This window comes from Balaenoptera borealis (assembly GCF_965194805.1).
Source record: "Balaenoptera borealis genome assembly, contig: HAP1_SCAFFOLD_1767, whole genome shotgun sequence".
In the NCBI taxonomy this organism is placed as follows: domain Eukaryota; kingdom Metazoa; phylum Chordata; class Mammalia; order Artiodactyla; family Balaenopteridae; genus Balaenoptera; species Balaenoptera borealis.
In genome coordinates this window covers 70521-88000 of record NW_028122480.1, presented here as the reverse complement: position 1 = coordinate 88000, position 17480 = coordinate 70521, and the positions used below count along the sequence as shown (strand labels likewise).

The 17480-nt window shown below is 37.0% G+C and overlaps 1 protein-coding gene across 9 annotated transcripts in view; it reads right to left on the bottom strand.

The window, feature by feature from the left end:
- Positions 1–4420: 4420 nt before the first annotated feature.
- Positions 4421–17480, bottom strand: part of LOC309622189 (leucine-rich repeat-containing protein 37A3-like) — a 29001-nt gene continuing 15941 nt past the window's right edge. For 7 of the 9 annotated variants that reach the window (XM_082409310.1, XM_082409311.1, XM_082409309.1 and 4 more), the window contains 4 exons: positions 16840–16911; positions 9708–9779; positions 6372–6443; positions 4421–5740 (listed from right to left, as the gene is read on the bottom strand). In XM_082409310.1, coding sequence (XP_082265436.1) covers positions 5656–5740; positions 6372–6443; positions 9708–9779; positions 16840–16911 — 301 coding nt within the window. In that variant the 3' untranslated portion in view covers positions 4421–5655. The remainder of the gene's footprint in view (positions 5741–6371; positions 6444–9707; positions 9780–16839; positions 16912–17480) is intronic. The other 2 variants (XM_082409312.1, XM_082409313.1) reach the window with 2 other exon arrangements.

Here is a 17480-nt window from a genome sequence, read left to right as displayed (position 1 = left end):
CCTCCATAATTCAAGGTGTTTTTCTTTCATCTCTACAAATTTTTTAACATTTCATGATTTAAACTACCCAGTGAAAGACAAAAATAGGGCTAATTCCTTGGTTCTGGAGCCAAAGAAGAAGAGATAAATCCAAGAGGAACTGGTGAAAGCCATACTCCCATCACATAGTCCCATGCGTATTCCTGTATCATAGCCTTTGTTACTGTGTATGTAATCACCTGTTTACTTGTCAGTCTCCTAGATTGCCAGCAACTTGAGAGCAGGGACCACACTTTATTGTCATTATTATTCCTGTGCCTGACACAGTGCCTAATATTTACTAGGTATTTAATAAATGTTTGCTGAATAAATAAATAACATTTTGTTTATATATCAATAAAATAAACAAATTAATTTTGGGGAACAAAATTTTATTCCAAAATGCTGGAATAGATTTTCTTCTTAGTTCTTTCTTTCTTTTTCCTTAGTTCCTTAAAACAAATAAGGGGGGGGGAAAAAAAATCCAAAAGAAACAGGAAGAAAGAAAAGAATATCTGACTTTAGGTTAACTCTACTCAAGAATTATTAACGTATTTTTGCGAATATTGTAAAATAATTATCAAAACTAATATCTTTTGGGTTGCCACGCATCTGTGATCAGCATTTAACATTTAATCCTCACAGTAACCTTATGTGATAGATATATTACCCCATTGTACAAATGAGGAAACTGAGGCACAGAGAAGTTATATAACTTGTCCTAAGTCATCAAGCTAGTAAGAAGCAGAGCTGGAATTTGAACTCAGTTCTGACTCTAAAGCCTGTGTTTAACCTGAATGAAAAAAAAAGTGGGGGGCGGGGGGGGGGGTTTAAAACATCTGTTACTTTAACCGTAATTTTGAGAGCACTAAATATAGAAATACCTTTTCAAACTTCATCTACACATCTGGGAAAGCCTCTATGAGAATTATATTTTCTCTTTTTATTTATTTATTTATTTATTTCTCTTTTTATTTATTTTTTCCTTAATCATCTCCCATGATAAATATTTAATTAGCCTATGGTCATTGAGACTTTAGAGATTTTAAAAGATATTGCAGGAAACTCAGTAAAAATGATGGAGGAAGGACATCTGACAATTCATCCCTCCATAGAAGCAACAAGAACAAGAACAACAACAACAACAACAACAAAACTGGCAAAAATGGTCAGAATCAACTTTTTCGGAACTCTGGAAATTTAACCAACAGGCTTGCAGCAAATTGGGGAGCAATTTATTCAAGGAAAACAAATTAATTTCTGTAAGAACAATGAGATCTGTGTTGCTTGAACTTGTCCTTGACCTTTGCTCTCCATGCCAGTGGTAGCCTTGAAAAACAGCCCACATCCCTGGTACCAGGAGGAGCAGCATGGACTGGGAGGTCCTTCAAAGCCTCATTCCCAAAGAACTGTCATTGTTTTACATGTCTGGTGGTCCCCTGGAAGACCTCACTTGAAAGGCTTGCCTTTGACCTGACTGAGAGCTGTCTAGTGAGAAAAGCCTCTCCTCAGGTGGCATTTTTGGAAAACATTTTCAAGCAAATATTTTAACATGGCGGTTGCATGAGGCAATGGATAACAGTTCGGGGCAAAAAACAGCCCAACCGGAAAGCTTAAAAAGAAAAGCTGAGGAATGAGATGTCCACAGAGACTTTGAAATGTTCCAATGTATTCCTGGGAAACTGGAAGACCACAAGACATATTCCTGGGAATCTAGGAAAATAACTGTTAGCATTAATAAATGAGTTCAGCAAGGTTGTAGGATATAAGATCAATATTATTTCTACACACCAGCAATGAGTAATCCAAAAATGAAATCACGAAAACAATTCCATGTGTAACAGCATCAAAACAAATAAAATACTTAGGGAAAAATTTAACCAAGTAAGTGCAAGATTCACACTGAAAAGTACAAAACTGTTGAAAGAAATTGAAGAAGATCTAAATAAATAGAAAGACATGCTGGATTCATGGACTGGAAGATAATCTTATTAAAATTTCACTACTTCCCAAATCGACCTATGGTTCCATTGCAATTCCTATCAAAATCCCAGCTGACTTCTTTCCAGAAATTGCCAAGCTAATTCTAAAATTCATATGGCAATTCAAGGAAACAGAATAACCAAAACAATGTTGGTAAAGAACAAAGTGGGAGGACTCACACACCCTGGTTTCAAAACTCAGTTCAAAGCGACTGCAATCACAGTGTGCTACTGGAATAAGAACAGACATGTAAATCAATGGAACAGAATTGACAGTATAGAAATAAACCCTCATATTTATGGTCTACTGATTTTCAACAAGGGTGCCAAAACAATTCAATGTGGAAAGAACAGTCTTTCCACGTGATGCTGGGACAACTGTACATCCACACACAAAATAATGAAGCTGGACTCCTACACGTCACACCACGCAAGAAAATTAACTCCAAATGGATCAAATATCCAAATGTAAGAGCTAAGGCTGTAAAACTCTTAGAAGAAAACACAGGCGTAAATCTTTATGACCTTGCATTAGACAACCGTTTCTTAGATATGATACCAGAAGCAGAAACAACCAAAGGAAAAATAGATGAATTGGATTTTATAAAAATGAAAAAGTTTGTGCTTCAAAGGACACTATCAAGAAAGTGAAAAAACATATAGAATGGGAGAAAATACTACAGGTGGGAAGAATAAGATGCAGTTGGGAGAAGAAAAGTATAGTAGTTGCTAGGTGTGACAATCTCAAAATTTTGAACTCTTACAAATAAAACAGCCACCCTAAATCACAGACCCAAAGGACAGACCCAAGTTAGTTTTGGTTTTAGCGTTTGTGCCTTTCTAAATCTGAGAAGCTGCCAGGATTCTAGTACACAGCAAAAAGTGACGACAACACCCTGAAGTGTGTAAGCTTTTGTGTGTACATAGCTATTGAAAGGAGACCAATGCTAGTTGACTGGGGGAGCATTAGAGCGGCTCTGTGACCGCAGCTCAATTTGCCTTCATAGTGTGGCCACACCTACCTCATTGATACTCTCAACAATGGGGTAAACAATTCAATAGGGATAAGGCTTTGATTTTCCTCTTATTCTCTCTTAGTGCTTATGTTCTTGGTACAATATTGATGTACCACAGACAAGCCAGCATGTGAATGTCCTCTGTCTGGTTAAGTTATATAGCCTTTCTACATTGTAGAGTCCTTCAGTTTCTAAAATCATGGAGCTTGTATTGCTAGGACCAGTGAAGTGACTAAAAGAATTTTTAAAAATAAGCCATCAGTCTGGACCTGCATAGGTGAATGAAGGAGAAACACTTTAAAGTCAGAAAAAAAAGTAGACTTAACATTTAGGATTATCAACCACTGCTGGTTTTCCATAATATATTTCATTCCTGATTTTATCTGAAAGAGATACGATTACTACCACCATTCAAAAAGTGGTACTTTATTAATTAATAAGCTCTTAGCTCATCTTTGAGGTCGATTTCGGATTTCAAATAGACTACCACACTGCTAACTACTTCACCTGATGTTTGTCAATAACATAGAGGCTTCATTCAAGAAACCTACTGACTTATAATTACCTGAAACCCGGTGATGAATCAAGGTTTTGTGGGGCCTGAACCTCATCTACTTTGGGAAATCCTGTCTAATAAAAACATGCACAGTTATGAATACAAAAATCGCTAGGACCCCTCTCAAGACCTTGGAAGGGACCTATGCAAGTGAGGAGCCCTGAAGCCTAAGCTTCATTGAATTCATGATAAATCCACCTCAGCTGGGGCCCTTTGCCAAACTTATTTAATGCAGGCAACTTATAAACACCCCAGTAATATGTCATCATAGGTAGTAAAATGACTTAACTCGAGGGCGGCATCTTCCCTTGGTGGCTTGCCTTTGGAAAGAGATGCAATAAAGTCTGTATCTCACCATGGCAAATGTTTCCTGAAGCCAATTAGCTTTGTCTATTAGAAAGACTTAGCCCAAAACAAAGACTTAGTATACTGTGACAATCTTTTGAAAGTAACTGTGAATGAGTTTTAGGAGTACAGTACTAATTTATTTCCAACACCAGATAGTTTTGATTCCTTCACTACCTTTTTCTGTCATTTAAGAGGAACACAAATTCAAAAGGAACAAGTTGGTGCCTCTTCCATTACAAATCTTTTCTAACCGACCACCCATTGTCTACTTCATCACCCCCCTCCTCACCTTGTTACCCTGCTGCACAGATGCTAGAATGGCTCTCATATATGTTTTCCCATCAACATCCATCTTTCTCCTTCCAGGATGAAAGCTTCTTGGGGACAAAGTCCCTGCCCTATGCGTCTTTGTATCCCCAGCACTTAGTACAGTGCTGACACACAGTGGGCATGGCACTCAGTGAATGTTTCTGAAGGAGTTCATTAATTTTTAAACTGTGATTTATTTATTTATTTCCACAAGGTATTTTCCTGTGTTGCCTACATAACTATAGTGAAACTCTGATTCTTATAAGGAACTCTTGGTGTTATAGGATGTTTAGGAAACGAGGTGAGTTTAAGACGTTGTATTGACGCTACTAAAACCTCCTGGTGAAGGGACCTCATGAGCCTGCTCTCCGGTGTGCTGGCAAAAGAAAAACTGACCCTCGGTGCTCTCTCCCCAAGGTAGGCATCAGCACACTAACAAGGAAAAGGAAGGAGGCCGCTAAAGATAGGCATCTGCAGGAATTGCTAATCCAGCTCCAGACACAGCCTCAGCACCTTCATTAACCCAAAATGAACTGTGTGAAACTGGATTTCTGAACCACAAGACAGGTAAGAGAGTCTTTTCCAAAGCCAGGTGTAGAAGAGCTCTTTACCTTGAGTCTAAAATCGCCTTCGGGCCATTGAACGTACCCACTCTCATTTCCTTGTGCCATGAGAAATCACAGAATTTTTGAGCTGAAAGGGTGTAAAACCCACACTCCTTACTGAAGAGTAGTCAGCAAAGAAAGTATATTGAATTAGGCTACAGCAATGTATTTTCTTTGTATTTCTCACACTACAGCTGAACACAAACAACGTCTTTTTCCACACCTCAAAGCTTCCTATTGGCCACAGATAATTCACTTCAGAGATATATGCTGTTTGAAAAATAATGTTCTGGGTGGCTGGGGAGAGCCCTGTGGTGGGCGTTCAGGAATTCTTTCTGCTTTACCTTTTAAAAGAGCTAATAATGGTTGGGGAAGCACCCACACCTTTTGCTCGCTGACGAATTTGGTGCTAAACTTAGCTCTTTGCAGCTCTGTGTTGCATACATTTTAAGCAGTTAGGAACTTTGCACATGAGCAGGAATCAAAGTGAAATTCAAAAGTGGAACTTCATGGACCATTCGCATATCGGAGAGACATCAGTGGGATTCCATGACAATGCTAATTTGAGTGTTTTTGCTTGGTGCCTTTTATTGCCCGTGCCAAAGATCAGTACTATGGAAAGCAGAGCGTTTCATATATATGAGTTAAACAAGTCTCTTGGCCTCTTTGTGCCTTAGTTTCCTCATTTGAAAAAAAAAAAAAAAAAAAATGGCTCTCAAGACATACTTTCCAGAATTCATACTGGGCTTACACCCAGCTAACCAATAACTGCATGATGCTTTTACACACAGTTTTTTACACGTATTCATCTTCGATTTCACTTACAACTTGTGTAAAAACTGCATTCCATGCCAGGCCTGAAACGTTCCAAAGCTCAGTTCTGTGAGTAAATTGCAACTAAGATTTCTACAAAAAAAGACACAAGCAAAAGAAGAAGAAAAATATATATTCTTTCAGAACATTTATCCTTTGGCAATAATTCTAATTTATATATGATGAAACATAACAACACTACTCCCTCCATACACTAAAGAAATCTCACTGTGGAAGACATTATGATTTACACTTTCATGATTATATATGTGGTGCATTAGATACAAAATAGTAAATGCTCATTAAATACTTGTGTTAAGGGATCTTTATTTCTCTAGAAAGGCAGCACTATTGACATTCTGGGCTGGATAATTCTTTGCTGTGGGAGGCTCTCCTGTACACTGTTGGATGTTTAGTAGCATCTCTGGCCTCTGTCCACTAGATGCCAGTAGCATATACAGTTCTGACGAGCAAAAATGTCTCCAGACACTACCAGATGTCACCTGTGTGCAAAATCACCCTGGTTGAGAACCACTGCTCTATAATGATTCACTCTGATCTGCGTAATAATTCTCACACTAATCTTTGCTAGAGACAAAATGGATTTGCTACAAAATTTTAGTAGTAATTTTAATCATATTTCAAAATGAGTAACAAATTAATTTTATAAAAAATTAAGCTTTACAAAAATTCCAAATATAATGAAGTTATACTTGTAACTTACATAAACTGCACAAAAGGTAGTGGTTCAAATGTACGTCTTTCGATAGACTGTATTTTATTGCAGGATAAATCTCTAGGAAAAGTAAAAGGAAAATATTGCCTCAATTAGCTATTAGATATCTAATTAGTAGGAATAACTAGTAGACTTTAGAATGATAATAATAAATAAGAAGCTTTGGTCTAAACTCCAAACCTTAGGAATTATTACTTGAACCTTCCAGAGCCCCTAACCCTGCCTTCACCTCTCTTAAGAGTCTCACCTTCAGGATCTTCATAAATTAAATATACAACTATGGATCTTGATAGATTTTGGAGGTAATCTTTCCCAAGAGCAGAAGCATTGATTAGATTCCACCTTTCGTGGTCTCACCAAATTCTGGATTATGAGCTCAAAGTTTTTATCTCTATATATCATTATAATTTCCAATATTAAAAGGAATATTCTTATATTTACACACCTCCCAGTATAGTTCTGTTTTTCTAGGTCAATTCATTACCAGAAGAAATAAAAGATACCCTTTCACACAACTTGAAAGGAAGTTACTTCTCTCATTAATATGTAACTTTAATTCAGTATTACACTTTCTATCATATTGACTTTTATTCGAAAATACCTACTCTTGACTATAGCTGACTATCTTATTTCCATTGATTCCAGCTTAGTCTCTCATTTCACCTGGATGGGTATAACTGTCTTCTGACTGGTGTTTCCATCTCTACCCTCTCCCTTTCTAAGCCATCCTCCACGCGATCACCAGATTAACCCTCCGGAAGTGGTTCTCATATACCAGCATCACTTGTGAACTTATTGAAGATACAAATACTCAGCCCTACTCTGGACCTCTTGAATCAGTAACTATGGGGGTGGAGCCTGTGTTTTCACAAGCCCTCCAAGTGGTTGGTTCTGTTGCAGGCTAAAGCTTGTCCTAAAGCACTGCTGTGGTAACATGGTAGCTTGACATGTTATCCTTGGCTTGGCCTCCAAAGCCCTAGATGATCTGGCTCTAATCTCCTACTCTTCCCACTTGTACTCTACAGGTACTCAGAGTATTTTTCCTGTGTTTTGCCTTTCTCCCACTTTCCTTTTGCAAGCTTATTCTTCCCAAGTTGTCTGTCATTGATACCCAACGGCCCTTCGAGGTCCCGTTTAAACAGCATTGCTCTAGTAACATCTTCCCGGATCCAATTTGAAGTCTTTTTTCCCTCTTTTGTGCTCCAATACCAACTTATAGCTCTCATTGCCCATATTCATTTCTTTCTTTAAATATAGCTATTTTTGCAACCCATGTCCTCTGAGCATAAACTCCTTCAAAGTATGGACTAGATCCTGCTTATGTGCATCGTCTCTCACGTTTAAAGCCTACGTGCGGACATAAAGCAAACTCAAATATTTATAAAATCAACAAATAGCTGGGGAGTGGATAGAAGGAGGAAATGACTGTTTTAAAAGAAACGTAGTTTTATTACTTCATGGTGCCTCCACAACCATGTCATTATGGTTTGAGCTTATATGTTTATTTTCCCTGTGAGATCATGAGTTGCTAAAAGGAGTCCTGTCTTACCCATCTTCGTGTTTACAACACTAGGCGTAGTGCTGATTAGCATATTCTTTTTTCGCTTTTTTATTGATTGGCTTTTTTTTTTTTTAAAGAATGAGAGTACTTACGCTAACCTGAAATAATCAGATGATAAAGTATTACATAGTAGAAGTAATGAAGGGCCTATTCCACTGTGCAGTTATCTTATTTGTTTTTCTCCAAACTGTGTAAGGTTTGGAGCCCAGATGGCAGAGAAGAGACTAATATAAAGGTGATTGCCCCTTAAGGTTTGGAAGGTTTGATAATTAAAAGAACTATTTTTAGGGTCATGTGAGGCTCTTTATACCCACTTCCCTTAAGCCTTTTATATTTGCAAGAAGAATCTATTTGCTAAAGAGGATCATTAATTGGCTTAATAAGGATTAATGACATACACAGCTTTGGATGCCATGGACAAAGGACAAAAACTGAGCTTTTATAGCAAAAAACACAGTTATCTCCTTATCCCTAAATAAAGGAAATACGAGGCAAGCATTTCCTCTTTGATAAAGAAGCTGGAGAGGGAGTTCCCTGGCGGTCCAGGGGTTAGGACTCGGCGCTTCCACTGCTGGGGACCTGGGTTCAATCCCTGGTCAGGGAACTAAGATCCCGCAAGTCGTGTGGCGTGGCCCAAAAAACAAAACAAACAAACAAACAAAAAACAGAAAAAAAAAAGGCTGGAGAGATTTTTGTTAGGGGCATTTCTGATATGCTTATTTAGTGTAAACATTTCTAAATATACCACTTAACCATCATCTTAAACATTCTTAATATTGGTATCACAATTCCTGCATCGAAATCCTTAACAACAGTTTGTTCTTTTGGTAACTTAATGTGTTCTTGACAATACTGATTTTTTTTTTCAGATTATTTTTTTTGTGATGTGGACCATTTTTAAAGTCTTTATTGAATTTGTTACAATATTGCTTCTTTTTTTTTTATGTTTTGGTTTTTTGGCCATGAGGCATGTGGGATCTTAGCTCCCTGACCAGGGATCGAACCCGCACCCCCTGCACTGGAAGGCAAAGTCTTAACCACTAGACCACCAGGGAAGTCCCTTGACAATACTGTTTACATACTTCATCTACTTAAATATTTAATATTTAAATGTTAATTTAATTTAGATTAAATTATCAAAGTTATGAGTTAATGGCATTCATATTAATGTAAGCGTTCTATATTTTCTTGTCCTGTAGGGGACAATTTGAGGTTAACTTTAATTCCTCTCATTTCACTAAACCAACTTTTTCAAACCTTTTCTGTAAAGACCAGATAAGTAAATATTTTAGGCTTTGCAGGCCACATACAGTCTCTGTCACATATTTTTCTTCGTGTCTTTTTTTTCTCGTTTACAGCCCTTTAGAAAATCACTTTTAACTTATGGACTGTATAAAAACGGACTGTGGGCCAGATTTGATCCATAGGTCATAAACAAAATATAAATACAGATGGAGAGTATATGAACACTTATATAACAAGGTTCATATGGGAGTCTATAATTGCTCAGACCTCATTACCACTTTTCCTCTACAACTAAAGTGTATTTTTCTATCTATACCTTGTCTATATAATGAAAAAATTAAAAATGAATAGGAGATATATAGTGCTAGTGATGGGCTGGGACCCTACACAGACTTAAAGAATTGTAGAATTTTATTGCTAGGAGAAACTGAAGAGATTATCTAACTTGAACCCCTTAATTATTTTATAGATAATCTACTTTATAGATAAGAACTCATAAATAAATATGATTCACTTACAAATATCGGAGGGATAGCAAGCCTTCAAAGGAGTCCTTATGTAATTCAGTCAAATAATTTTCACTGAGAATTCTGAAAAATGAAAAGGTTATTTCTGGATCAAACTGCAAAATAACTACAACTATGTACTACATAGGACTAACTCCTATATGTGGAGGAAAGCTGGGTAATGGTGCCACCTAAACAACCTAATTCTTATCTAATTTAGGGATGGTGATTTCTGCTCTGTTTTCATTTAAACCTTCTTTTCACGTCCTCCTTTCTGTCCATCTCTCTCCATCACGCATGTGCACGCGTGCGCGCACACACACACACACACACACCCACACACACCCACGCCCCACCCACTCTTCCCACCAAATCATATAGTTAATGCCTACTCTCTAGATCACGAAGTCTCTGTTAGAACCCAGCTCTGGGTGGCACCAACGTTGCAGAGCTGCCCTTCCCTCCTCTCTTTCCCCAAACCTTATTGGGAAGTCCCACACACAGCTGTATCAGGGCAAATGAAGCCATCTGATTTTTTCCCGCATTAAAAATTTTTTGAAAACTAAAATGTGCATAAAATATACATAACTGTTCAATAATTCAATTGAACAACTGTTCAACTGTTTAATAATTACAAAACAGACCCCCACGTAATACCATTCATGTCAGGAAAGAATCCTGCCAGCATCCCAGAAGACCCCGTGTGCCCTTTTCCAATCACAACCCTCTCTCTGACTTCCTAGAGGGAACCACTATCCTGACTTTAATAATAATTTCCTTGCTTTTTAAATGTAGTTTTGCCTTTTCTCTATCAGCCATAAACAACACAGTTTAGTCTTGCTTCTTCTTGAACTTTATATAAGTGGAATCATATTATATGTATTATTTTCCACACTGCTTCTTTCATTCAACATTATTTTGTAAAATTATTTTATTTTTGCCTGTAGTATGTAGTGTTGCATGTCCAACTACATGAGGCTTCTGAGTATTTGAAAGTGGCTAATGTGACTGAGTTGAATTTTTAATTTAATTAATTTCAATTATTTTAAAATTAAAATTTTAAAAACTGATACTCAATGTAATTATTGGAAAATGTTTATGTTAGCAACAATTTGCATATGTGATACTACATTTTTGACTGTAAATTTTATGAAATCTCAATACCGATCAAGTATTTGTAATAAAATTTAGCAACCAAATTGTGATTTCAAAGAGTTAGTATGGGAAAAAAATATAGATTCTCTCATTAATTTTTAGATTGATTACATGTAGATATGATAACACTTTGGATAGTTTTAAATACTTAGTATGAAAAAAACATAGAATATCTTATTAATAATGTATATAATGATTACATGTTAAAATGAAAATATTTTGTAAATAAGGGTTAAGTAAAAGATATTAACATTTATTTCATCCGTTTCATTTTACTTGTGTTTTTAAGTGGCTACCAGAAAATTTAAGATTACTTATGTGGCTTGCGTTATGTTTCTGATGAAGTGTATGACTTCTAAGTATGATTATACCACACTTTATTCATTCAACTGTTGGTGTATACTGAGATGTTTCTAGTTTTGATTTATTAAAAACAATACTGCTGGGCTTCCCTGGTGGCGCAGTGGCTGGGAGTCTGCCTGCCAATGCAGGGGACGCGGGTTCGAGCCCTGGTCTGGGAGGATCCCACATGCCACGGAGCGACTGGGCCCGTGAGCCACAATTGCTGAGCCTGCGCGTCTGGAGCCTGTGCTCCGCAACAAGAGAGGCCGCGATAGTGAGAGGCCCGCGCACCGCGATGAAGAGTGGCCCCCGCTTGCCGCAACTGGAGAAAGCCCTCGCACAGAAACGAAGACCCAACTCAGCCATAAATAAATAAATAAATAAATAAATAAATAAATAAATAAATAAATAAATAAATAAATAAATAAATAAAATTTAAACAAAAACAATACTACTTTGAACATTCTTGTATTTGTATCCTGATACATATTTGCCCGAGTTTGTCTAGGATGTAATAGGGATACAAAATTGTTTCCTAAGAAGTTGTGCTATTTCAAGTTGGCAGATTGAAACATGTCAAGTCTCCACCCCTTCAACTTCCACCAAAGTCCCTAAGAATGACATAACTAGAATCCCTAGAAAAGATATAACTTAAGAATCACAACCTTAGCTCAATGTGTGGGAGCAGCTCCACAAATGCTCCCCTACCAGAAACGTCCTGGAGCTACTACAGGGTGATCAGTTGGAATAGTGCGGTAGGAGCAGCCTACAGCACACATCAACCCCACATCTTTCCCCCTTGATCCAGGCAGCAAAAGGTGTCTTCCTCTAGGCAGGAGCAATTGGTGTTAGAAAGGGGGCAAGGTCTCAGAACCCTGGAAGAAGGGTATGCACTCCCTGACTAGCCACCAGAAGGCACCTTCCACCTCTGCCTTATTCTCAGGGGAACCCATTGGGAGTAATAAGCCCCAACAACTCGTTTCACTTCTCCCCTAAAGCTGGGAAACAAACGCAGTAGAATCTCAACTACAAAGATGAATTACACTCAGGAAGGACCAAACAATGTGAGAAAGCCAACTCCATTAAGGACAGAAAACAAAAACAAACATAAGAGCTTATAGCCAATGAATCAGAGTTAACAAAGCACAAGAGGACCTTAGGATAGCACAATTATTACCCTCAGACAGATGTAAGCAGATAGTGCATCCATTAATCAACTCAAGAATATACAAATGAAAAGTGTTGGCAATAATAAAAAATCTCAGTATATGAGAAGCAGAAATGACAGTTAAAAAATAAATTAGGAAACTGAGAGATCCAGCCCATGACTTCTCCAGAATGCAGAATGAAGGGAGCAGGAACGATTCACAGTCAAGCCTGACGCCTGGGTCTGCCAGAGGAATGTTAAGCCCTTTGCTTCCGCTGGTCTCACGATAAAGACTAGGAACATGCTGTGGGGAGGAGGGGGTGGTGTTTTGCACCTGTTTCTTATAGCTGATAAGCAGGAAGGCACATAGCCAGTATCCCAAGAGTGGAGTGAGGGAGTAGTAGAGAGAGCCAGTACAGAAGAAACTCTATAAGACGTCAGAGGTAGGTTTCTCGTGCCTGGAAGAATCCCCTTCCTTGCAGGTGATATTAACAGTGGTACATCCTTCAGGAGCCTTGGGGATCTGAGCACAGGCTATGTTGCCTTGTGAAACTATTTCCACTGAGTTCTGCATTTAAAACCTTCTGCTTTTCACTCACAGTGTCTCTTGGTCACATATTTATATTAATTCCATCTCATAGCTTAATTCCAGCTCATAAATTAATTCTTTACTCATAGCTTATGAGAATTAAAATATTACTACCTGGAAACTCTGCAACTCAGTTATTAAGGTGGTTCATATTATACAGGATATAGTCACACACATTTTTAAAAGATCACTAAAACAAAAACACAAGAGACTTCAATTCCCACAAAGAACTCTTGGAGCCCTGAGCATGCTTCAAAGACCCTGACCTCAATTTGAAATTCACCATGTTAGAAGGAATCGCAGTGATTGTCAGAATACATGTTAGGGGGAATGGTCAACAGATGGTGCTAAGACTGATTGTTTTCTCACCTCTAAGTAGTGGTTTCACATTTCCATGGAAATGATCCAAAAAGAAAAAAACCAAATCAATATGTCCAACGACATTTATGGTAACCCTTTTCATACCTGCAAAGGTAGGAAAAAGCTCTACCTCCCCATATCGCATAACCAAACTGTATGTATATACCATAAATGACATACAAACGTCACAGGAAATGATGGTATATGAAAAAAAGCTACACAAAAGTGGAACTCACATATACTGATTATAACTTTGAACGCTGACAAGGATTCAGGAAGTACAGCAAAGAGATGGGGCTGATCCTCCACTCTTTATGGCACTGTCTTCTCTGATTGGCTGATGCCCATACCAGACTGGTTAGAGTTTGAATATCATGGTAGGACAGGGGGTAACCAAACAGTATGTATTTCAAATTAATGGGGTTTCTTTCTGTGAAGTTGTTTGGATGACAGGATAGTAGAAATTTTAAAAATAACAACGGTAAATTCAGCCTAGAAGTAAAGTTTAGACTGAGAATGAGTCAGTCACCAAAAAATTACCCAAAAAGGAGCTTCAAATAAGCAATAACTCAATAACTGAAATAAAATACATTAATCTGTAGAACTCCAAATATTCATTTTGACGGAGGAAAAAAATTTTAAACTATGGGGAATCAAGAGTTAAAGCCAGATCTAAAACTTTCTCACACCATGAAAATATCAAAACCAGGCATGAAGTAACATTTAAGAAAGATCCATGTCTAACTTCTGACCAGGGTTCTGGTCTACGGCAATCTTCTGAATTTCACATTCATTCTTGATTCTGTATTATTGACAATTATCCTTCTCTCCACCTCTGTAACTTCTAGGAAATTGAGAGGGCTCAGGGTTTGTTTGTTTGATTGATTTAACTATATATGTAATGCAAACAATAGGCCTTTCTGGAACTGATTTACTCTGCTTCCCCTGCTTTCTTTCTCTCCAAAGTACTTAGCAATGCTTGAAATTATACCTATCTATTTATTATACTTATATACTTATTTTTATATACTTGTAAACCCCCTGAGAACTGGAATACTGGGGCTGTTTCATTCTTGGGCCTGTAACCCTAGCATGTAAAACAGTTCCTGGCATATAGTAGATACTCAAAAAATATTTATTGAATGAATTCAGAAAGTGACAAGTTATCAACTATCAGATACTTTTACTTAAAACAAATTATCCATTTATCGTCACTCATGAGGATAAGTACAGGAAAAGAAATGTCTTTCTTCTCCCCTACATTTGTGACTCAATCTTTTGAGACAAGAATCCTTTGAGAATTTCAGAAAAGCAATGGTTCTTTTCCCTAAAAAACTGCACTTTCTTGAACACACGCAAAAGTGTGCATGCAATTTCGACTTGTGGATCATCCTTTTAGGGCAGAGGTCTGTGAATAGAGAGGACTGAATCCAGAGTGCCAAACTTGGATGGGAAATAAAATTACATCTCAGTTTTCACAAATCTCTAACTAAAATCAGCACTTCCTTCCATTATGAATGTAGGCAACAAACCACAGTAGATCAGCAGTATAGTTAATTTGGTCCCCAATAGAAATCACAGGTCATTTCATATCACGTATATGCTGCAGATACCTCGAAATATCATTTATTCTCATCACTACCCTGGAGTTATAATATTTATTAGACCTACCACTATATCTTGTTATTTAATGTGTTAAGAGAAGCATATTTATTACTGTCTCACTAATTTTAAAAATATTCTGAAAACTATTTCAATATAGTTGGTTTCCTTTGTTTTTCTATATAGTTTGACTTATTATACATTATAAAACATTATCCCAAGAACATAAGCTTCTGTAGCTTGCCAAAGAGGTATACACGGGGGAGCAGGAGGTATAAAGAAATTCTGCTTTGGGGAAACACTGACCTCAAGTTAGGAACCTCTGCTTATAAGGTAGAAACCTCAAGCTGACTTAGAAATCTTCAAACCTTACCAGACTCATGTTATAGTGTATCGCCTCCCAAACACATGCTTTTTAAAAATTAATTTTTTAATTTCAATTTATTTTTTAAAAATATGTCATATATACTCACATCTCAAAATTCCAAAAATATGTAGCACACAATTCAAACTTTTTCTCTTACCTCTGTCCCTCAGTCTACCACCCCCCTCCACTCCCAGAGGAAATTAAGTTATCTATTTCTTGTGCCAAATGACTTTCATTTTTCTTACAAGTTTGGGAAATAAAATCTCCAAGTTAGATACTATCACGGGAAATATAAACTACATATACTATTTACGAAATCTGTAAATTAAAACAAATTGCCTGGTTCTAGCATTTTTTTCCTTACCAATAAGATATCCGACTAAGGGGGCATCTCTTTAAGGGTGGTCATAATACCTGTTTTTAGATTGAATGTTATGTCTTTTATTATTAATTCAGAAGTCATTTATGACTTGTCTATTCAAATTGAACTAAGGATATGACCACAGACTGTCATGAAAAATTACTTTGAATGTTTTTTTCCAAAATCACTTATGGATCTAAACTGACTTTTTCTACAAATCAATAAAAAAAAATAGTAACAGAAAAATGGGCAAAGGACAGACAATTCAGAGATGAAATACAAATGTTCAGTAAACATATAAAGATATTTAAGTTCACAAGTAATACGAAAAATTCAAATTCAGATGGGACCCCTTTTATTCACCCGTCAGATTAGCAAAAAAAAAAAAAAAAAAAAAAAAGGGAGAATATCCAGTGTTGGTAGGGTGTGGGGAAATGAATGTCATCACAGCAGGATGACTGGAGTATATAAGCTGGCACAACTTTTTCGAAGGCAATTAAAATTTTATATCTAAATAGCCTTCACCCCAACAATCCCATTTCTAGATAACTATTCTATAGAAATAAATGACCAGGCTCACAAAAATGCATGTACAAGGATATTCATTGCAGCAATGCAAGTAACAAGACAACTGGACATAATCTAAACATCCTTCAATAGGGGCATTATTAAACTGTGATACATTCATACTATGGAATACTATGCAGGAGTTTAAATGAATGGGGTAACCCTCTATGTACTGGGAAGGAAAGAAATCTAAGACATATCATGAAATGAAGGAATCCAGTTGCAGGATGTTACTTACGTAAAAAAAGGTAAGAAAAACACACAAACCTATTTTGCTATCTGTAAGTATGTATGTACTCAAACGTATGGAAAAGAGTCTGCAAGGATTAATACTAAACTCAAAGTAGTGGGTGGGGGATTAGGGCACAAGGAGGGTTTTCACTATACCTGTTATTTCATTGTTATCTATTGAGAATATAATCATGTATTACTTGTATAATGGAAAGTAAGTTTAAATTGTCTCTTACTGATTTTAAAGAGGTCCTGCCAAATTTAATTTTTAAAATAAACACAGAATTTCAATCATCAGGTTGCTTTGGGATATGGAAGGGGAAATACCTTTTCTCACAGGTATTGACCTCAAAATTCTGGACCAAGAAGGATCTTACAATGCAGTTAACTTTTTGTATTCATATTTGGGGAGAGTATACTCACAGCTTCTCAGTCCAGCGGTATGCCTTCCATATACTTTCATCAATGTAAGAAATAGAGTTTCCTTGGAAATTTCTGTGAAGAAACACAGTTCATATCCTTGAATAGGTAGGAAAAGAATGTAGAGAATAAGGAAAAGAATCATGGCCACCGTGTGGGGAATATTCAAATGCAGAAAAGACCAGCTTTCTAATTCCCACAGCTTATCAGCTTCCCGGTGTGCACAATTAATAAAAACATACTGTGAGGCCACTGGCACAAACAATGAGGCATCTCCTCAGAACCTGAACTTCCTATCTGTCCAATTTCTTGGATACATAATGCCAATTACTTTTTTTCCAAAATCACTTATGTGTCTAAAATGACTCCTACAAATCAATGAGAAAAATGGCAAACATTTATCAATATCAGCAAATGAATATAAAGAAATCCTATGCTAGGCAACACCAAAGCTTTGGCTCAGTGCCCTCAGAATCTGTCCAGGTGTTAGAAGGATACGGGCAATTAGAAATTAGAGGGACTAATACGAAAATCTCTCTTAAGCATATTGCATAGGGAAAAGCACGAGTTACTGAGCAAGGAGTAAAGTTATTACCTCATTAGGGGAACAAAATGCAAAGGAAAGAGCTCGGAAGGAAGGACAC